We start from the raw sequence: 23790 nt of genomic DNA, 5'->3' as shown, positions 1-23790 counted from the left end.
GCCAGTGGTAGGTCCAGAAACACTAAATATATGGCCACATTCCTCTTCCATCTCTTGAAAAATCTCTTTAAGTGAAAGTAAAAGATAAGTCTATTAAAAGAGATGGCTGTCTTATCTCTAAATCTTGAGAATTGTGATCCAATTAGTATTGTTTATATTTCATGTGTTTCCTAAGCGTTTTCTCTAGATTATTGTTCTGCATGACTTCATTAACCATTTTACTCAAGGAGATCCATGGGAAAAACGTATGAAAATAATCTCTGCCATCTCTGTGAAGCGGCAATCAGAAAGGTCAAAGGAATCAGATGGCTATCAACTATGACATTTACTGTCTATCAAGAGTATTCATCATGCTGCACAAGAAAATAATGCAATGTGAGGCAAAGCAAAATGTATCAGTATAAATGCATCCCAGTGATACAAGCCTCAGGTTGACATTACAGTACTCCACAGTGAAAAAAAAAAAAACTTTCTTTTTTTCTACAGTGACAATCTGTAAAAACGCACTGTCAGTTATTTTTTTTTCTTTATAAGGATGAAGAAGATTTTGGCTTCTGCTCTCATCTGCAAGAATGATCACAAAATTGTGTCAGTGGTTCTTCTCTGAAGACACCAGCTCATATCTGCTACCGTCCTCTTCAGCCACTCAGTAGCTGCTGAATGTTTTGCTGGCCCAAGCGCTAACCTATTCAGTAGAGCAAGTCCACATGCTCAACTGCACAATCCTTTCAGTACAAACAAGACTTTTGCTTAAAAAGAGACACGAAGATTAGTGACACAGCTGACAGTTTAGCACAAGTCTGGTTGTGGATGACGACAGAAGGGTTCCTATCATGTCAGATCTTCATTTTCTCTCTAGACAGCACCTGTCAGGCACGATGGAGTGTAGATCTTGACAAGCTCATCCCAAGCACAGTCCACCACCTACAAAGTAAACAGAATCTGGTTAGTGTCATTTTGACAAAAAACAGAAGGAACTTCGAATAAATTAATGCGTACTGTTGGGTTAATGTTGGTTGGTACTCTAATTTACAATGCTTCAAAATTAGATAGTAAGGCAGCTGTTTTTTTTTTTTTTCTCTTTTTAAAAACAACAAACAAGCTTTGTCCTAGCTTCACTAAAGGAAAGTAAAAATTTACAATTTCCTATTTTGCAAACTCCACATGACGAAAGCAGAAAACCTTAGAGTTTCGAGGGATTGTTTCACATAGGCCAATGCAGAAACTAACAGCATGGGATGAAAGGAGGACAAATAAATTTTCAGACCGTGTGACGTTTCTTCTCTTCATAGGGTCTCAGGACTCTTGTACTATGACGTCTCAACACTTCATGATTAAATGTTACCATTTTTCTCATACTTGCAGGTAGGGAAAATTAGACATTTTCCTGATGGAGAGCTGAGGAACTGAGAATACTCTAGGTAACCCTGCTTGAGCAGGGAGGTTGGACTAGATGATCTCTGGAGGCCCCTTCCAACTTCAACTATTCCGCATGATTTCTGCATGTGTGCGTGAGAAACAAAGAAGTGAACCAAAATGACCAATGGAAGTTTTTTTAAGAATTAAGACCATTCTTCAGTCTCACAGTGATGAGCTGTGAGATCACTGTATTGTCTTTTGTTGAGAAAAGACATGCCTACCAGGAAATTATTCCAACATAACTGAAAACTTTCTGAATTGCAAGTCCCAAGATAGATTTTAAGTGCAGGCTAGAAACTAAAATCACAAACAAGGAGGTTAACCTTATTCTACAGCATTAGATTTGAATAAATGATGAGATACCACAGAGGAGACTGTAGAATCACAGGATAACTGAGGTGGGAAGGGACCTCTGGAGATCATCTGGCCATCCTCCCTGCTCAAGCAGGGTCCTCTAGTGCACATTACTCAGGATAGTGTCCAGACAGCTTTTGAACATCCCCAGGAAAGGAAACTCCACGGCCTCTCTGGGCAGCCTGTCCCAGTGCTGAGTCACCCTCACAGAAAAATAATTTTTTCCTCATGTCCAGACTGAATGTTTTAATATATTTTTTTCCTTCATGTTCAGAATGCTTTAGGCTTGGTAATGACTTGATACTGCAATTAAGAGAGTAACAAAGTGAAAGGGGTAAGCACGCTGACAATTACTCAAGTAAACGTGATACAGTGTGTATTAACAGAATATTGTAGGGAACAAGAAAGAAGGCAAAGGGAAGTGAAAAAAAAAGAAGAGCTAAAGAGAAAAAGTTGATGAGCCTCACAGATAGATGCCAATAAATCTGGCTTAATCCATCTTGAATTATCTTTACAGTGTATTTTCCAGTTGGGATGACAAAGGATGTAGTGTTGGATCCCCTACACAACAAGCTCCCTTTTGCTCAGACTCCAATTCCTGTTCTCTTCTAGAGCCAGAATAAACAGCTGCACACAAAAAATTTGGAAATCCAACTTCAATATTTTATTTCATATTATAATCAGCCTGTTTTGTGTTTACTATACCGCACTATTTTTTCATTTTTATTGTTTCCTTAGCTGCTTCTACTAAGTTTTTGAAGTGTTTTCTGTGTATATCTAAATGTACCAAAAATCTCTTGAAAACATGTCTGTCTATTCATACAACATAATAGAGCTTTGTGTGGTATAATGTTCTGCTGCATTGCAGTCCATCCAAATCATACAAAAAAGAAAATCCAAGTTCTCCACTGAACAAGCTATGTAAAAACTGTGTTTTATATGATTGACAGTTTCTAAATATTCCTCGGAGCTCTGGATCAATATCTGTATTTCCATAAGCAACACTTTTTGCTTTCATGCAGAAACAAGATAACATTTGGAAAAAATCCCATGGGAATTCCCACCTGTTATCAGTGTAATTAGCATCCTGAAGCAGCCTCTGAACAAATACAGTTACAGAACTGTTTAATCTAGCAACACTAAAAATAAACAGGGGATATTAAAAGGGAGTTTGAAAAGGATCACTTGCCGTAATTTGCCCAACTCATTGACTTAATGATAACACATGAAAGATGACAAGGTAAGCAGCTAACAGAAGGAAAATAAAACTACAGCAAACAGCACTGTATCAAGTTCTGCTGTGCAGCAGGAAGACCATAAAGCAAGATTAGTATTAGAAACCTTGGTGAGAATGCCGATGTAATAAACAGCAAACAGGCATGCATGCAAACCTGTGACACTACAGAATGGAACAGCACTAGAAAATGCAATAGCATTTCCATTTCTCCTTAATACTTCTCCAAAATACAGCCACGTCTGTAAGAGAAGGGGGACAACTGAGAGGTGTCATTGTGGTAGCCAGCATTAATTTATGGACAGCTGCTACATGCCCCTTTGCAGTACTTCATAAATTATCACTGCCACAAATACAAATGACTAAAATAAACCATGGGATAAAGAGAAGTAATGTTTATGCAGCTACTGCATCAGGTTACCAAATGCCTTCTTTCATTTTGCCTTTTTTTTTTTTTTTTTCCTTATGATGACCTATTTTATACAATGGTCTTATAACCATTGTATGCCTTTCCTAAGAAGAGGGAAACGTAAGATATTGAATAAGCACTAGAAGTATTTAGCAATATCAGTTCTCATGTGATATGCGATTTGGTTATTTAACTAAGTGCTACTTTATTTAAATATTAAAAAAGCAGCAGTAATTCCAGTTGGGAGGAGGGCTGATCCAGCACACCGCAGTAAATAAATATGCAGTAAAAAAATGCAACTTCCTAGAGTCTACATTTTGATTAATGAGAAGATGTTACTAATAGGTGGAAAAATGCTCCTCTGGTAAGATGAAGGAGAAAAGAAAATTCAAAAATCAATTCAAACGTTGTCTTCATATCCAATAAAGTCCTCACCACTAGGAACGTGAAGGTGTGGAGGTTCACCTTTCTGTGTTCATGACTTCAATGTCTTGGAAAGAAATTTTACTCACAAATTGAAACAAATCTCACTGATTTCAATATTTAGAGAGTCCATGATTTACTTTTTTTTTTTTTTTTTTTTTTAATTGACATGCAAACAGAGTAGAAGACAGTTTACTTCAGTTGCAAAGAACTGCATAATTATAATCCTTATACGATTTAATACCTTGGACACCCGTATGTCACGCAATTTTCATTATAATATAAATCGTTCTTGTAACGATAGAATAAAATTCTACTATAGCAACTTTTAACTATCTGAAATTGCAGAGGAAAGGAGAATAACTAAAGCTGAATTGTAAAACAAGAATATTTCACCTGACAGTGACTGTTCAGTTACATCAAGAAATAACACAAATTTAAATAACATTCTAAAACAGGTAATTTTTCTGCTGGTTATGAACTGTTACTAAAGCTATATGGGACAAAAGCACTTTGCCAAAATGTCTCTAACCTTATTTAAGTAGCAAAGTTGCTGTACTAGCATATATGCTCGGGATAACTTATTGTTATTGCTGCAGCATAAATGTCATGCCAAGTTATCTGCCAGTAGAGTTTTTAAGCAAGTCTATTTGAAGCACAGAAATCAAAATGGGCATCACTATATTTCCCTTTAAGTAAAGCCAAAAAGCAAGCAAAGGAACAAAAAACTGCAGTCATCATAGGAAGCTGATTGCTTGATTTGAAAACCATGGATTAATTTAAATGAAACAGCTATCCTGTATTTTATTGAATTGTTTATCCTTGTCCCAGCGTATAACAATGTTTCCCACCAATTGATTTAATATTGATACCGTTCATTTATCAAAGACATTTCCATTTACTCACAAACTGATTTACTTTTCTGATAGGCCCTCTCTTTCCTATTCATCACAATCATCTTGCTTTGCAATAGACTTAGACCTTTTCCAGCACCTGAGGGCAATCCATTGAGACCAGGGCAATTATCTGGATGACATTCTGCCTCCTTAACGTTCAGAAGGAAAAAGAAGAAAAGAGAAATCTCCCAAGTTAGTAGCTTTTTTTTTTTCTTTCAATATTTGAAGGCATAATAAAACCCCAACCTCCAACCCAGAGGAAATATGTTGAAAAGATCAACTAAAAACTTTGGTGAGTTCAGTAACCCCTTTATGAAGGGGGGTTAATCAGAAGAAAATGCAGCCTTCTCCATGTTAATATTTTCAGCCTTTTTAATGGGCCTATCCAGAAGCACCTTGGTGCCACTCAGCTTCCTGAGTGCTTGTAATAAATCAGAGGATAATGCACAAGTGTGTCTGATAGCAAACCATTTCTCTTTTCAGCTTTTCTTCATCCCACCCCATTTTCAAATAAAACCAATATGACTTGTCTTTTTTTTTTCCCTGTGAGAACAGATATCAGAAAATGTATTCAGTTCTTCTCATCCATTAATGTTGTGTTTCCCTTCCTCTTTTAGTTTCTTATCTTCTGTGACGTTTTATATGGAATCTAACAATCTATTTATATCTTTATTAATGTATTTTGAAGGGACCTGAACACCCTCTGTATGTGTGTAAGATGGAGAGATGGAGATTAGGTGGAGATAAAGAAAGCTATTAGGTTTGCTACTCATCAGATTACTTTGAGAGGCGATCATTTCTCAGATTCCACCTCCAGACCAGACCAGTTTTGGCCTTAGTTCCCATTCATACACCCTATGATAGAAAAATATAAGCACAGGGGATCTCTGTTTAAGCACCTTTTTTGGGGGGGGAGGTGTGAGGAGGTAATGAGGACCACTACGAACAGATGGAATAGGCAGATCTCCCCCCTCATTAAAACTGTTTGGTTAAGTGCATAATGGGACATGCATAAATTGAAATTTAGTCAATACCTATTTTTTACTAGAAAATCTGAACCCCTCGTGTGGCCTTTTGTTTCATCAAAAGATGCCAGGAATAAGCTGCACACGATGTCTACCTTCACAAGAATGAAGCGATAGGAGTCTGTAAATTAAAACTTTTTATTTTGAATGTGCAATGAAAGATTTCTCTAATGTGCTTCTGAAAAAAAAAAACACACACACACATTGTTTTAGTTATTATTTCCAATATACGCAGAATTGAACAAACCCTGAACCGTAAGCTCTTACGAAGAAACGCTGTTCCAGATACAGGAACAAAATCCACTACGCTAACAGATGAGGCTTGCAGGAGTAGAAGTTGTTTTTAAGCCACTGAAACACGACACACAAGCAGGAAACTGCTGCCTCATCTCTTCCCAGCACTTCATAATCAAAGCTTGAGAAGTTTTTCCTCTCAGCAGACTGCCATTGCAGCTCCTACAGAATTGCCATGCATGACAGCAACCCGTACACACCCCATGATGACCCCATGTTTGTTGATAACATATAAGAACAACCATTATTCCTAAATGGTTGGCTTTGATTGACATAGCGAAAGCTGAACAGTTAGGGAAGGACCTGCAGTAAGCACCAGCAAGAAACGTCACCTCCCTTTCTATAAAGTTTCTATAAACTCTAAAAAGGTGCTCACATCGGTTTAATGACAACATTTGCAGCTGTTTAAATCTGATCTTTCCATGCAAAAATCCACTCTGAAACTAAGTAAGGGTAGGATCTTTTTATCTCAAAGGATCACTAACTGCGTAACTTTAGTAGCATCCCCGACCATACGGAGAGATTAAAAAGAAGTACAGACGGCGATACAATCAGAGCAGCGTGAAAGCCATGGCAGCTGGGTGGAAGCTATCAGCTCCTTGGCAATCAAGTGTGAAAATTAAGAGCAAATTAGCAAAAGCAAGGTCTTTCCTTTTCTGTACATTTCCACAAGATGCAGCGCCACTTTTATATGGAACAGTCAACATTTCTAGGACTGCCAAGGGCACATGTCTAATGAACAGCAGAATAGAGGGCAAAACAGCCCTGCTATAGACACCTCCTGCATTTCTATTTGGCTCTACTGGTTAAGCCAACTTAGTAGCCCCTCTGCTGCCTGCTGTGTTGGCATCGCTAATTTGACACATTGCATAATCTGCACATACACAAGAGGTAGCAGAGCAAACCACACAAGAGGTAGCAGAGCAAACCTGTACACCAGAATTTGACCAATGATAATAAAAAAAATCTCCATCAAGCTGAAAGATCTCAGGACAAGATTTCAGTTACCTTCAGGGTATACAGCTTAGGTGGATACAGGTTGGCTACGACCTCTCTCCAGCTAGTGAGAAAGGACAGCTTTTTAAGTTTTAGTGACACCGATGCCATATGAAAGCTCACGATGCCAACAGCACAGCATCATTCCAGGGGATCAACAGACTGCTGCTACAAACAAGCATTGCCCCTCAGCTCTAATGCCTCTGGCCAGGTGGAAGGGAGGAGCACAGACAGGTACAGACACAAAATGCTGGTGATACCCCACAGCTTTAGGGAGAAGAAACTGGAGATGCAGAGAAGCTGAGTCACAAAGAACAGTGTAACACAGAGTCAAGGCTATTTGCACAGGTACCATACTGGTATTATCACCAACTCCGTATTATTTGTAATTATGTACAGGATCACGCACAGGGAAAGTAAATACCAGAAGAGAAGTAAGAAATCCAATGAGTTGCAGAATACCATTCCAATATAAGCTGTGATTTGGAGTGTTTTCTCCTAGCTCTCACATCAACACTTGCATTTCAACAGCAAAATACCCTGTCTTACGGACCCTTTCTGTTAATGCTTTGCACATTTTAATATATGCTTGAAAATGTGTTAGTCCAAAATTATTATGGACATGATACAACCATTAAGGTGAAAGAAAAAAATAGTTGATTTTATTAAAAAGCAAAGCTTTCAACAAAGGCTTACTTTTATGTAGGGGCAGATACCCCAAGATAGGTATCAGAATAGTAATTAAGCACCAAGGAATTATCTGTTTCACCTAGATAATACTTACCTCCATGATTGGGTCCATTCCTCACTGGCAAATCTCTTCCCCACCCATGTTGCCTCTTCTTAGCAGGACGCTGCCCAAGAACCCACTTGCCTACATGTACCTGCCTGTGGATTCTGTTCAAAGCTCCATCAGTTCCACAGGAACATCTTATAAATCCCATCTGCTATTGCAGATGCCAAACTTCTGTCTGGAAGGCACATTGGCATGAACTGTATGTGGTAAGTACCTCAGACTTACCGGCTGGTACTTCTGCATTAAGTCCAACACAGACTTGCAGAATTTCTGTATGGAAAAAAAATACCTGGATGCACGAATACCCTAATGTAGACGGGTATACACGCCATCATTTTCCCAAGTGCAGGTGCAGCTGTTTGCTTTGAACTCATTATCTGTCATCAATGAGCCTTGTTCCAAGGAGGCTGTTCCATGCATTGCAGTTACAAAAGGAAGAATATCCTTTCAGCGGGAACGCAGAGTTTGACAGACATAGCATACAAAAAGAAGTCATATTTAGCCAGTCAGAAACACCATCCACTGTAACAAACACCCAGGGCTCTTTCCAACAGGCTTAGAATCAAGATGTAATCACACTCTCAATATAAAAGAAGAAAAATCTTTTTGTCTTCTCACTCAGATCCATGGCAAAATCCACAGCAACTTCATGGAAAGCCAAGTTGGGCTCAGAGCATGCTACAATGTGGCACTGCAAGGCCCTAAGGCACTACATACGCTATGCTTCCTGCTGCCTCTGGCCCCAATTCAGCCAGAATCATAACTGTGCACTCACTTGGGATGAAGCTTTACTTCCCAGCAACTGGCCTTTATGCTACTCTCGCCCTCCCCAGCCCCAGTCACAAATACCCTGAAACTTCAGATTTTTACTCAGCCTTACAAATTCCCCTACACTGTTCACAGCACAGCCTCATGAACAGCTACTGCAGCACCCCTGAGGCAGCAGAATTCGGGGAATGAGCAATTGGGCATGAAGCTCTTCAAGCCTGTGCTGATGCCAAGAATGGCTCCCCCTGCATTAAGCTAAGTATATTGCCAAACTGACACCTTTCTCCTGTGTCTTTGTATCAAGCAGCAGAAATTTGGATGGTTTTATTTGCTTTGCCTAGCCAGAATTTCATCACAAATGAAAAAAGTGATTTTTTTCTAAGATAAAAAAATTAATTTCACTATGAATTAGCAAAGAATCTAGATGTAAATAACACCTGAGGCTCATTAAATACTGTATTTGCTATAGTTAACTCAGTGGCAGTAATTTCTATGTGAAAACTATACACTTATAGGTATTAAAGCAAATAATTATGTTAATTTTTAGCTTCCTTCTACCTTTCTTTTCAGAAAAAAAAAAGGGTCAAACTGCATTATGACAATTCTCTGTTTACAAAACAGAAATTACTGTAGCAACAGAAGCAGAGGAGAGAATTCTACTGTAACCTGTACACAGGCATGTGCCCTTGCCAAAATGAGTCCCACTCATTCACATTAATAGCTGAAGGTTTTTATACTTCTAAATACATTTTAAGCCTCCTACAGTACTCCTGCTATTACGACAAACCAAGACTTGGTATCACATGTGACACTAGCAATGCTTAACTTGAGTTTTCAAGTGGACAGAACAAAGCTCTGTGTCTCAGCTTGGCATCCTAGGCACCCCTCTCTATTGCTCTTCCTTCTGAAATAAAGCTACCTCATTTTCCCTGAGCTCACCATGGCTTTCGGCTATCTCATTTTGCAATTCTGCCTGTTCTGCCTTCCTCTCCGGCCCAATGTGAGTAACTGCTTTATAAATAAATATAGACCTAAAGAGAGGTTTATTTAATAAGCATTCAGCCAGATTCACTTCCAAAAGCTTTCTGCGGTCCAGTGGCTCTTATTCAGGATCCGAGATGGAGTCCAGCCTCAACTGAACTGACTGTAACAGGCAAGGGAAATGTAAATTCATCACACCTCTTACCTGACCAGAGTTGTGAAGGCTTAAATCTAGTCCACATGTAAATTCAGTATGATGCTCAACTGTTTCCAGCAAAGGGTTAGGCTTGGAAAAGTCCCAGAATCTATACAGAGAGGAAGGGAGGGGGGGAGGGAGAGAAAATCAAACAAACCACAATTAATGTAATTGAAAGGCCATTTTAAAAATATAATGCAAGATATTGACAAATCTGTTGCTGCCAGGGTATTTAAAAGAGCAAACTCATCCACTTAGGGAACATAATTAATCATATTCCTGCAAAGCCATCTGCTGATTTGCATAAATTAAATTTCACTGGGCAAAACCGTCTTTGTCTCCTGTTGCAGAAACTGAGATCAGAACTGGCACCAAAGACCAGCTTTTGGGACATTACTGAAACAGAAGAAAATATAGGCGAAATAATATTCTTATGTTTCTTGATAGCTAAAAAATTTTATCACATTTATTTATTAACATAAATTATGATCTATCGCTTTTTGTAACTGTTCAGTATGAGATGCTTATTTATGGAAAATTACATTTTCATTCATGACACTGGTCATTCCCTGTCTCCAATCTGAGACTGTGTTTCGGTAAAACAAAATACAATATTATGACTTAATAATAAATGTGTACGACAAAGATCAGTGGCATTAAACAGTTTATTCCACTAATTTTTATTTCAAAAATAAGTTTTCCTTTCCAAGCTCAGTTGATATAAATGCCTAAATGGATTTCTGAAGCATTCTACTTCTCCAAGCTATTCCCAGGGTAGATGCAATGTCGTTTATAGCAAGTATAAAAGAGGTATAAAAGAAAATAGGATGACAGTGTAGGTACAACAAGAAACCTCAGTTGTAAAACATGGATTCAGGAATAGAACTTTCAAGCAATCATACACTTACAAGACACCATAGCCTAATGATGGCACAGAAGAAAGATTTGTTTTTCGTTTTCGGGCTGTATAGTATTGCTTTAAAAGCCCACAGACCTCAGATCACCACATTTTTTATGGGCTAACAGCTGTAAACAAATTTCCTACAGGTTGGATTTTCTCACAGTGGTCAATGATTAGCTTTATTTCTTCTGTAACAATCACAGAGGCCTCTGCCTTACTCCTATTGGAGAAAGTGACAGTAATTAATAAGAGCAGTTGATTATCAGACCAACTACACTGAAAGCTCTGTATGTTCAAACCAATTCAGATAAAACAGCAAACACTGGAGCCAGCAGGGTCAGTTTGTTTAAAGTGTAGATGTTATTTCCTTAATAAATGAGCAGAGTGGTATCAGCACAATGGCTACGCCATAGCAACAACCCTCTTAACTTTTTCCTAGTACCTGAGATCTAAGACAAACAGCTTATTTTGCAAGAGAGATGCACAAAAAGACCATTTCAGCATTTTCATCCTCACCCATTTGCCCCTAAGAACCGAAGGAAACCAGTCTTCTTGTCTCTAGGTAAGTAGTAGCCTTCCTTACCACAACGATCTTTACTAACTCCTTCTAAAACAGTTGCTCATAACTGGAAATTAAGATTAAAGGAGACAATTTTACATCTATACGAACAGAAACTTAGAACTTAGACTATCTGACCAATTTTTAAAATAGTGAGGCAAATTGGTGTTTGCTCTATGAAATGATGTTTGCAAAACAGCAGCAGCAGTACAGAGTTTAAGAGTACTACAACTCAGTTCAAGTTCCACAGACTGTCTGGGACCTTTGTTTTGATATAAAAAAACTTACTAACGAAAGACCAAAAAAAGCACAGCCTCAGGACTGATAACCACTGATGACAAGTTAACGGTGGCACTGGTAACTCACTGCAGTACCAAGTGAAATATGCTGTCTGTAGCCCAAGTTCCAAAACTAGCATAGTGCCATTTTTTTGCTCTGCCTACTCTTTGCTCCCTGATTTGTTCCCAGAACATGAATTTAGTAAAAGGGGATGCAAAACCCTATCTTAGAGATGTCTATGGTCTCATCACAGCTTCTAGATATTCCCCATTTAGTATCATAAGTCTGGAGTGGAGATCGGTTCACCATGACGCATGCATCACTCTTCATCAAGCACTTGGAAAGGCCAGATGGCTAAAAATAGGTAAGCTGGAGATGAGAAATACAAAAGGGGTTGTCACTGACATACAGATAATACCGTATGTAATGCTTCTCTGTGAGGGTGGTGAGGCCCTGGCACAGGCTGCCCAGAGAAGCTGTGGGTCCCCCATCCCTGGAGGTGTTCAAGGCCAGGCTGGATGGGGCTTTGGGCAGCCTGGTCTGGTGGGAGGTGTCCCTGCCCATGGCAGGAGGTTGGAACTGTGTGTGTTTTAAGGTCCCTTCCAACCCATGCCATTCTATGATTCTGTACTGTAGGCACGTATACTCTCTCAATATTTGATTTATTGTGTGCCCACAAAAAGCCAACTTTACCTTTCAAAAAGACAGGATACATTTTGTGGAGAAATGTTTAAACATATTGATACCACAAACTGAGAAATAATAGTTAGCCTCACAACCAAAAAGCAAAAAGGGGTTATTTAGAAGAAAAAGGATTCGTTTTCCATAAGAAAAAAAAATAGATGCAGCCATAGTTAAACATTTACTACTTGAAAGTTTTAATTACAAACATTTAACATTTATACAAAGAAACCTGTTTATTAAAAGAAATTAAAAGAGAAAATATACAAATATCCCTTTGCTGTGTTCACCAATGTTATAGTGCTATTACTAGCACCAGAAATTTGTTTGGAGCCTTTGGTGACTAGCTCCCGTGTTCAGAATTTTCCTCATTTTAAGAGAAATTTGACCACATTAATACTTACTTCAAAAGAAAGCTAGCACACTCAGGCAGGAAAATGCCAGCGGAATTATAAAATACAAGAACCTGGGAACTTGTTCATGTGTAATGATAATTATTGTGAAATTTTAATTCTTGCCTTAATCCTAAAAGAAAGCATAAAAAAGAACATACGTTGCTTACACTGATATAGGAGTGACTGTGACTACCTCCACAGTCACAACAAAGTTAAATCATAACTGAAAAGTTACAATCAGATTTGAATTAGGTTAATTTCAGATGTAATGCTCAAAGCTAAGGTTGCCACTAGCAACTTCGCTGTCAATTGGAATTTTTATAATGTTGCAGGAGCTACCATCAACTGAGACGCTGAAATTAACAGGTTCTTCTACTGCAGAGGTTTCAGTTCCATGCTTGAAAACACCATTGATAAGTATTTTGATTAGCAGCAAGACATTTCATAGTCAGGAAAAAAAAAATCAGTAAGTGAGTAAAGAAAAAACATTTTTTATTTTATTTTTTTTTTTTAGTTTGAAGAAAAAAAAGGGGGGAAAAAAGCCAAGGACAAATAAGTAAAGAAAAAAAAGTTTTTTCGTTTGTTTTTTCTTATGAGCAGCATTATTCCAGAAGTTCTGAAGACTTCTTTGTGATCCATGTTACTGAACTTGTACACAGTGATGGGGAGGTGGGGACAGTGGTTTACCATAAAGCCTCTTTCAGAGATGATAACCAATACAGAATAACTTTCAACAAAAACTGCTTTTCTGCCTCAGAGGCAAGATTCTGTGAATATATTTCAAGATCCAGCTTGATATCAGCTTAATGAAGTTCTCCAATTTATCAGATCATCTTGTTAAATTTGAGTGAGCACTGCCTGTGCCTAATGCACTAAGATCTTTTTACACTGAAGAGTCTCCAAAAATATAAAATTACAATTCCAGTAAGAGATGACACTGAAGTTCTTTCAAACTGAATTTTGATAGAGATAAGGCTTAAGAACATGCATGCAGACCTAAATAAGTCCTGGAAATGTTCCTGCACTTTGTACGTTTCCTGACATTTTAATGATTCGTTTGTGTTAAAACTGTTTTTTAATTAACCTGCATTTTTTCTGAACTCTTCCAAAGAGTAAGGAACTAGTATAGAAAAGGTTGTCTTGATGAAGGATCTACTAGACACAGGGTTAAATCCAAATCATTATACTCAAGTACAAAAAATAAAGCTCAAATCTAACACACTGTTTATTTTCTTAGCCCCCAGTGTGAAGTTAGCATGTGAACTAGCTTTCAGTGGCTTGACTGCAGTGCACACAAGCAATTATTATAATTTTTAAAGGAGTGCCATTCTGTGCTGTTCTATGGCTTACTATCAAATGAGACTTAGAAAGAAAAGTCACAAGTCTTGAGTAGATTTGACAAGATACAAAATTAATACCACACACTGGAACCCCAAATCTCTTACCCATTTCTATATATAAGTATTTATATATATAAAATACAAATTATTTTTTGTCCTTACATTGAAATGTGTATAGTCGTGTGTCTATAGTCACGTCCTCATGCGTGTACGTGTATGCAGTTACATACATGTCTGCATGCAGGCACACGTGTCCATGGGGCGTTGTGTGCATCCACTCAAACTCGGAACGTTCCTAAGTGACCTCTACATCTTACCGTGAGCTACACTCCTCCTTGCAAGAGACAGTAAAGGATACATGGTAGAGGTACAACATAATATTAATATATTCTTTAGAAGGGACCTTCCCAAGGTGTCATGGTGACAAGTTTCCCCTGTTACACACAATATTTTTCTTGTGCCATGTTTGTCAAAGATTTTCTTTGTTATTTGTTCACTCACGCCAAAACCAGGAGCTAATAGTTTTAGAAAACTGCTTAAAAAAAAAAAAAAAAAAAATGTATTTCACCTCTTCAGCTCTGTTCCATCTGTCCCTGGTCACAGCAAGTAGTTGTTTGGACAGAAAAATAATGTCTGTAGTAAAACATGTCACTTTGTGAAAAGGTCTCCACACTCTGCATTTTCAGACACCATGGTAGATGAGCTAGGAGCTCTCCTCTTTGCTGACTGTTTCACAAATGAAATGTCAGAGCTGAAACTGCACTGGATGTTGGTGCTAGATGAAGCATATTAGTGCCAAACCTGAAGGATATACAGTTGGTGTCAGAAACGGGAAGAGTAACGGGACACATTAAAGTCACTTAAATGCATCAGCTATTTGATTATTAATCGCGCTGCTCAGACAAGGCCTCTGGAAGAAACCAACCACCAGTCTTTACTCCAGACTTAGCAGCCTTTTGAGAAGTCGCACGCTGCAAAGCAGCTGGCACTGCATCAGGAGAGTACGTTAAGTAAGACCACATAAATAAACCTCCACAGTCCACCGCGCAGTATTGTACGAGAAGTACATCTAAGACATAAATAAAACTAGGCGCTTTACATACGACAGAACGCTGGTACAGCAGTCCAGGAGGTTATATAGGTATGGACAACACAGCACTTACACTGTCAGCCTCCTGGCACCGACCGCACAACGGAGGATTTCACTGGCCAGGCACTACCCCTTAGTACATTAAGGAAGAGAATAACAATTAAAGTAAAGTAGGAAAAGGCTCTCAGGAGCTTCGGTACGTAACAGCTCACGAGACAGCAGCGTTGCAGTGGATAAAGGCTCCTCACGAAAGCGGGGCTAGGAAGGTGGCTGCGTCCCACTGTAACTCTAAAATCCCTAAGAGGCTACAGCTGCGCAGCTGCACATGGCCTTCTACTTCTCCGTTTAGTTTCCCTGCTGCACACAGGTGTCAGGCTGCATTCAGAGGGAAAGCGAAAAAGCCTCTGACATTATGCTATTCCCCACACCCTTCTCTGACCCTCACACCTTCACTTCTCTTCAGGTTATGGTCGCTCTCCCTGACGTTCCTAGTCCGACGCCTTCCTCAGTAGGTTAGCAAGCCTGCTGGCAAAGATGCTCTTGCCCTGCTTTAACAGATGGACCTTAGCCTGCCTTTCAGTACCCACCACACAAAGAGGGCCCTGTGGTTGTGAAAGACACAGCCCTGTTTGTGACAGCAACCACACAGCCAAGCGTTGACTTGATGAGTAGGCCTTTTTCTACCTGGTCTTTTCTCTTTCGCTGTCACAATCAAGAAAAACACCATCTGGGTTCCCAAAGCCACAGAGCTGCTCTCAATATATTCACGGTCACCTCTGCCAGTAACACTAGAGCCTGTGGCCCTAGATAAGTGGGCTCTGAAGCTGGACAAACCCTTGCTGTCTCTCCACAGCCTCCTGGATCTCAACACAGGGCTGCAAAAACCTTCAAAGACATCAAGCTGGGTGGCAGGTAGACGCTTCAAGAGGGAATGCAAGAGGAGGAAGTCTCCAGTACTGACACACTTCTTGCTCTTGGTGCAGACACTTGCTTCAGGCTCAGCTGACACCTGTCCAGAATGAGTTTGTTCTTGCTCATCCATTCCCAGGGCACCAAACTTGTTCTCTAGAATTGGAGAAGGGCACTGTTGTGTTGCCAGATGTCACAAGTTTCCAGCCTTCTCCATCAGGGGAACCTTTATCTTCTACTTCCTGAAGCATAGCTGCTAACTGTTCCTCCTTCCTCGCGGAGGTGAGAGCCTAAATCCCAAGGCGCTCACCATCCCCAGCCCCAGGGAGATGCACCAGGTACTCCCTGCAGACCTGGAAGGCAACAACACCCTCTCTAGTGCTATCGAGGCTGAGGACTCTGACGTGCCCAGGACAACCTCTCCATCAGCTCCTTGTGGAGCGTCACCATCATCACCACACAGTCTCAAGCAGTCCCACGCTGTCTGGAGCAGAGCCCCTCAGCCCTGTTTCACCTCTGCATGTTCCTGTTCACTGTGCTCTACAAGCTGCACACCAGGCATGCAGCTGCTCCCCAAGCTGCCCAGATGTTTGGCAGCATTCAGCCTGCTGATGAAGAGCTACAGGCAGCCTTTAAGCAGGACACAGTAAGCAGAGACTGCTAGAAACAAAAGCTTGCAGAAGCTAACCCTCACTGTCTCCAGAAGTTCATATCATAAGGTAGTGTGACCTAAAGCAGTGGAGGAAGGAGGGAGTGTTGGCTTTATTTCCACCGTTCTCAGCTCCTTTCTTTCAGCAGAACACTTCTGGCAGTGCCCAGTCTGCAAATCCATAATGCGTGCATTCCCAGTGATCTTTCCATCCTGTATTGCTCACAACTCCACCCTTCCCTCACTCCCAAAGTACCCACACCTCCTCTCCTGCTGTCTCCAAGAGGGGAATGCCACGCTGCCCAGGACATGGAAAGGCAGGACTACAGCAGAGAGCCTCTGCAACCCAGAAGCTGTCCAGTCAATCAGCACGTGACTCCTGGCTGGCCCAGTGAAGGTAACAGCCTGTTACTTCAGCAGCAGATCTGTTGAACAGAACTACCATCAGTGAGGAGAGGAGCTTTCAGCTGGCACCTGAACAGTAACCACAGGCATCAGGTCCAATCACTCTTAAAGAAACGCTGTCCAGATCCAGTCATTAATCACATTTATTATTTTTTTTTTTTTAAACAAAGCCCAGCATGGGAATATTACTTATCCAAATACCAAAGCACTAATTTCATTTAAAACTTTTACCTTAATTATCTGATAAAAAGTAAAATGGGAAAAAATATACCACCAAGACTGAAAGTTTGTAAGCATTAAAATTAATACAGCAAGCAGGGGACTGAGACACCAAAACAGGTGGGGAAAAAGAATCCATCTAATTTAAGGATACGACTCAGATAATTAACAACATACTGCTGGTTAGTTCCTTTAATGTTCAGGGCATATGCACTTTGAATTTTAAACACAGTACATTGAGTTGTGGTTTTAAGAGCAATCAGAGCTCTACTGTATAGCAGAACATTGCTACTTCTGTTGCCTTGGGGAAAACAGTAAGATATACTTGCTGTGAGAAATTTAATTTTTAATCATTTAACTTATCTGATTTTAAAAAATTTACCACTTCAATGGTTCCCAGTGTGTGGTTTTACACACAATAATAATTTTCTGCTTTAAAACCACTATTCTCAGGTGAACTCAGGTGAAAGTTGCATTACAGTGTAAGACTGGCACTATAGATATTATGTCTACAGGCAAAAAGTAATAATCAAATATTATAAAATCAGGAATTCAGAAATAAATTTGCTTGGAAATGTCCCTTTCCTCTTTAATACGCAACATCCAATTTTAAAAAAAGAAGTGAATATATAAAAGCGTACATTGAGTCTTAATCACTTATTTTAGATTAAATTTTAAAGCCTGTACTGCACTGTATTCCTAAAGTATGTTATAGCTAGAACAGCATAAAATACAAGCCTTTGGATTAAAATTTTACAGAAAAAAAAAAAAAAAGATTAGACATATCACCAGCAGGACTTTCTAATATACAATTGCAAATGGTGTAGAAGTTTGCTTTCTCATCAGAATCAATGAAAATAAAACTGGTGATGTCGTCAACCTACCCTAGGAACAGATGTAACATCAGCTCTCGAAATGTAAGCTTTCTTGTATACCAACCTGTATATCTCAGGCATTTTTAAACATAATTTTAGGAACGAGTATTTTTTTCTCCTCTGCTGATCTACTTAACAAGCTTATCAACTTCTTTCAATATGGTTCCACTTGTTAAGAAACAGAGAGAAGCAGATAACTTATATGAAAGCAGATACCTCTATTATAAAATCCTCAGCAGTATCAGATTTACTGGGCAGCCAGGGGAACTCGCTCACGTACTGTGTACTTCAGCATACATACTGTAGAACAACACTAAGGCCTTGTCAGATACAAGCAGGTTGAAAAAGCTGTGTTATAAAAAGCTTAAATAAAAATAAAGCACGGAAACATACAAAGTCACCCACCTACCTTCATTTTAGAGAATGCTATTTTGAAGACTGACCCATTTCTAACACTACCTTCCTATCAGGACTATCACAGCCAGACACAACTACGTGCATTAGAATGATGTGAAAAGGCTTCCAGAAAGCATCTGTCAGCACCAACATCATTCAGAGGACTGACTTAGCCTTTAAGTGAAGAGACCATGTATTTTCAACATATTTTACACAGAGAGAAAATATCTGAGAGCAACTTTTAACTGCGCTTCAGTATGTCCTCTCCAGAACTATTTTCTACTGCAGGCAATATTAAAGAAGATATGCAATAAAAAATTACTGTACCTCACAGTAAAATCATAGGAGCAAGAGGCCAATAAAGTTGCGTGGAATGGTGAAAACTGCAAGAAAACAAAAACAGACCAATTTTTAAAGCAAAAACATTTTGAGCATATACAGTAAATAGAAAGTTACCAAAGTTTAACTATTTAAACTGTCTTTGTAGGTACCACATCATGTTGTAACAAAACAGACATCAACAAATTTCCCCACCATGTTTCTAGTTACAGGGAATGCTCTGTGAGATCCTTGTAGATTCCTGTAGACAGGCCTAAGAACTGCAGCAAAAAGGATGCAGTTTGGTGGAAATTTTCACCTCGATTCCAGCTTTTTAGCAGCCCTCAATTTCCAACCATTTAAAGGTCTGTATTTCTCAACAAGAAATACAAGTCACTGACATAACTTCGATTTGAAATACAGGTACCCCACACCTTGGTTCATAGGTAAGATTCTTCCTGCAAGACTTCCCATGTTGTTCACAGCTAATAGAAATTCCAAAGGTTGGCTTGGGCTATCACCACAACTGCCAAGCATGCAATGTGTGTTTCTACAAACAAATATCTCTTGGGTTTAACTCAAAAGCTATAGCTGTATTTCGGTCTTGAGATTGAAGACAGCTAAGAATATGGGATATCCAAACGCACCACTGCCAAAAGCTCCTGAGAAGGGCTCCAGATGACCCCAGCGTGCTGCTGGAGCCCTGTGCCGCAGTGCGAGATCAGAAGCAAGCTGCAAGCATCCTGACAGCACAACGCTGGGTCGAACTCCCTGCCCGCCGCAGACCTGACAATCAACACAAGCTTGAACAAGTGAAGAGAATACAAAGGACAGAAAACTGATGTCTGCGATTTCACGGTTGGTTAAGACTAATTTAAGAGTGTGCTGCTGCCAAGACTGGTGGCCTTTCCCTTCCTTTCCACTTCAGGCCATGCTCGTGCCCCATCCTTTGTGTCACAGCTTTTAATCATGCAGTTGAGGGACAAATAGAGTCAGCTTAGTGATCCAGAAACTAGCTACTTTTAGGGACAGATTTTCAGCCAGAGCAAGCAGCCGAGCCAGCCTGCTGCACAGCTTTGTAATTGCCAGTGCCAGCATGCTGTAGGGGAAGGGACACCTCTATCTAGGTGGCATTCTGGTGTCTCTCAAGGCGGTCTGACAGGTGAGGCACAGCACACAGGCATGGACACCCTCATTGCCACTAAGTGCTTGTATCTCACATCCATGGGACCATGTCTACCTCCTAACCACACCTATAAAAGCCTGCTAAGATGGATTAAAAGCCACGCACTCTCACACACGTCTTCCTTGAAGATGTATATATGTACAGCCTCCCCCCTGTCTTCTTAAAATCACTGAATTGACCTCAAAGTTGGGTGGAAAAAAAGTTCTGGCCAACTCTTAATAATCATTTTAAGGTGTGTCAGAAGACAGGGAACATGAGGGGCCTTAAAACGGAAACTTAAATGAAACTGTGTAAGAATACAAAAAAATACCCTACTTGGTGAGGCCAACTGCCTCCTAGCCCAGTGTTTTGGCTCCAGTAAAAGCAACAGAAGATGTTCTGTAAAAAGAGCTTGTGAAACCAGGCACCTGTCATCCATTTCTTCCATACACTATGTCTGGCTGATGGAAGGTTATCATAGAATCACAGAATCACTGCAGTTAGAAGAGACCTTTAAAGATCATCTAGTCCATCCTGCCTTGCTCAAAGGTCAACTAGAACAGTTTGGTAAGGGCCACATCCAATTAGGTTTTGAATATCTCTAAGAATGGAGACCAGTGTCTGAGAAATCTCTCAGTTAAAAAAAAAAAAAAAAAGGCAAAAAAAAAAAGCTTTTGATTAAGCTTTTTCTTATGTTCAAATGGAATTTTCTGTATTTCAGTTTGTGCCCATTGCCTCTTGTCCTCTCACTAGGCACCATTAAAGAGAGAGCTAATTCCAGAAGTCTTACATTATCTTAATTAGATGATCTTTAAGGTCCCTGCCAATCCAAACCATTACACGATTCAAGTCTACAATCTGATATGTAGAAAAAGTACTTGCATCTGTTTGTAAACCCATCTTCTTTTAGTTTTTATCAGGTGCCTCTTAGTTCTACTATCACAGGATACAGTGAGTAACAATTCTGCATTCACTTTCTACATTTTATTGTGAAGACTTTGTTACGAATCCCTTAGCGGCAGAGCTGTTTTTAAAAGATCCCACATCCCACTAACTCCCAGAGAGTGAAAATGTAACATTCAAAGCTGTATTGATTTAACTTTCTTAATGGCTGTCGAACTGGAGTTAGAGAATGATCTGCCACTGCTAAATGTTCTTCTGCTATGGAAAACATTTCACAGAGCCTGATTAGAACATAGTTGTTCTGAAATTAAATCAGAAAAAAGACTTGGACAGTCACCACCAGTGGGGATACCAGGAAAGGGCAGCTGAGGTAAGCAGGAGCTTCTCAAGCTGTCTAGCTAAAAACAGGATTTGTGATATGGAAACTTTCCCACAGTTATAGGGAAAGGCTTCCCTTAGGTTTCTGAAAAAAATACAACCCAAATGCAGTAGCTTTTAAAACCATTTTAAAGGCACAGATCAAAAATGCCAGGGTGAAGCAAAATAAAGATGTTCTTTCTGCCAGTTCAAGCTTCCTAGAAAATATTCATTAACATACCTTTTCCTGAAAGACTCCGTAATGATCAGGTATTATCTGTGCCACACTAGCCTTATATTAAATCACAGACCTGTGTCCTGTTGCCAACACACAACACTAATTCCAAGCACTGTGACTGTGCATCTAGAACGAACTCCTAGCAACAGGTGATCTAGCAGTACACAGGTCCTGTACGGTCATCTGTAGCTCTTCATGCATACAGTTTCTAAACTTACTTAACTATCAACGTTTTCTTTGTATATACAAAAATGCACATTCACAAACAGTTCTATACCTTGCCTTACATCAATACTGACATCTTGTATCAGCAGAATTAAGCACAGCACCGCTTAAAGAAGTAATAAGGGAAGGTTTTGTCTCCATATAAAATAGCCCACATAACTTAGCTTAAGGAAACCTCCTATCCCTCCCTAAATCCCTGGCATGCTCTTCCATCAATATATTGACTCTGACGATACCATTTCCTTTGAAAGCCTAGCACCCTGCTAAACATCAAACATGTTTTACAGTGCTAAACTGAACAGGTTCCAAGAACTGCCACTCCACCATCTAAAATCTTCAACATGTTTTTTCAGAGTTATTAGATGATGGAAAATATAATTGCTTTCCAGAAAAGTTTGCATAGCAATCCAGTGATGGGCTACAGTGAATAAAATGCAACTTACTTTCACTCTTCTGATAGCATAGGTATGACCAAGCAAGACAAACACCGGTTGCCGGACGTTTCGCAAATCCCAGCCTTTCAAACTGCAGTCGACTGCACCGGTTACCAGCAACTTCTGATCATTTGATAAAACACAGATATATCAGGACAACTTGATCATTAAATTGCAAAGACACATATCAGAAAAATGTTAGCTATAGAAGTTAGACAGATCAAATAATAGGACAGATCAAACAACACAGATAAATACATCATAAATGAGGTCTCCATTGTGTAAATTAAAGAGAACAGAGAAATGCAAACTGTTTCTCCACTAAGAAATATCCTGCTCACTATGTAAAAGTGTGAACAAAACTTCAGATCCACTTAGGCCAGTTATCAGTTGGAACAATGCTCTTCTGGAGACGTAGCTGGCAAATTAGCTAGCTAGTAAGAGAACAACTAGGCATGCTTCTATTCCCGTATGACTAGAAGATGCATTAATGTTGCAGTAAAAACCAAACAACCAAAACAAACAAACAAAAAACCAACACTGACACTTGATGAAACTGGTTCAGTTCGGAAAACAGTTGGATGCACAGGATTGTACCTCATCATACTTGCACCAGTCACAGCTCAAGATCTCAGCCTCGTGGGCTGGTATCACAAGTTTGACTCCTGGGGCTTTCACATCCCACACTCTTAACGTATGGTCACCTGAAACAAAGAGAGATACATTTGGCATTGATGAATCAATTCTGGGATACAGTTAATCCACTGGTACTCAGGTAACAATGATGTCTTAGCTCTATGAAACACAAACCGTTATATGAGGGCATTCAGGGTACATCAAGCATGTAATAGACAAAGAGGTCAGAGACATGCACAAAAGGAGTAAGAACTTACTACTGCTCTTTCATTAGGAAAAAATAATTTAATGTCATTACTAACACTTTCATTACTTTTTTAAATTCTGATTTGATTAAAAGGAGATGGGGTAAAATATTCAAATAGCATTTAAATCAAGTAGGAGCACAGATACATTTCAGAATGAACTCAGAAGATCAGAATCCTAAATATTTTTTCTCTGCAAATCAGATGAGAAAAAGCACCTACACACACACTTTTGTCGTGCAGAAGAGTGAATGGTGTTTCAAACACAACTCGTCTCTGCATTTTCAATGAAAGAAACATTTAACATACATTATCTGTACTCTTAATTTACAAAACCTGCAGTTGCTGTCATTCATTGGAAGATCAGAAGATAAAGTCACTCCGCTGTAACTGTTACACACATTAAAAGCCACACTTTCCCTAACCTCTGAGCAGACACGCACCCGCATGTGTGCACGCACAAAGGTCTTCAGGGAGCAATTAAGGGAGTACAGCCTAAAAGCTGTCAATCAGCTGAACCTCTCTCTTTCCATCAAATCACACATTGTCCTCTAGCCCTACAGGTTTTTAGCATTCTAGGTGTACACCCTCCTTACGGACACGGTCGCTAATGGCTCACAAAGATACAGAGAACTGCATCAGCTCAGACAACCATGCTTTTAAACTTTTTTTTTTTTTTTTTTAAATCCATTCTGATTAACCGTGAATATTTAGCTTGGTGTCACCAAAAATGGATTCTCTGGGTCATTTGTTTGCAAAGAGAGAAAGCTATTTTGAATC

The 23790-nt window shown here is 39.5% G+C and overlaps 1 protein-coding gene across 1 annotated transcript in view; it reads right to left on the bottom strand.

Annotated features, from left to right (window-relative positions):
* Nucleotides 1-306: 306 nt before the first annotated feature.
* PEX7 (peroxisomal biogenesis factor 7) overlaps nt 307-23790 on the bottom strand; it is a 37419-nt gene continuing 13935 nt past the window's right edge. Inside the window, exons 6-10 of the mRNA XM_084514401.1 lie at nt 22727-22833; nt 22139-22252; nt 18817-18872; nt 9801-9900; nt 307-924 (exon numbers count right to left, since the gene is read on the bottom strand). Of these exons, the coding sequence (XP_084370527.1) occupies nt 856-924; nt 9801-9900; nt 18817-18872; nt 22139-22252; nt 22727-22833 (446 nt within the window). The 3' untranslated portion in view covers nt 307-855. The remainder of the gene's footprint in view (nt 925-9800; nt 9901-18816; nt 18873-22138; nt 22253-22726; nt 22834-23790) is intronic.

This window comes from Aythya ferina, assembly GCF_964211825.1.
Source record: "Aythya ferina genome assembly, chromosome: 3".
NCBI classification, from domain to species: Eukaryota; Metazoa; Chordata; class Aves; order Anseriformes; family Anatidae; genus Aythya; species Aythya ferina.
The sequence above is the reverse complement of the archived record's forward strand: the minus strand, read 5'-3'. Positions and strand labels throughout refer to the sequence as shown.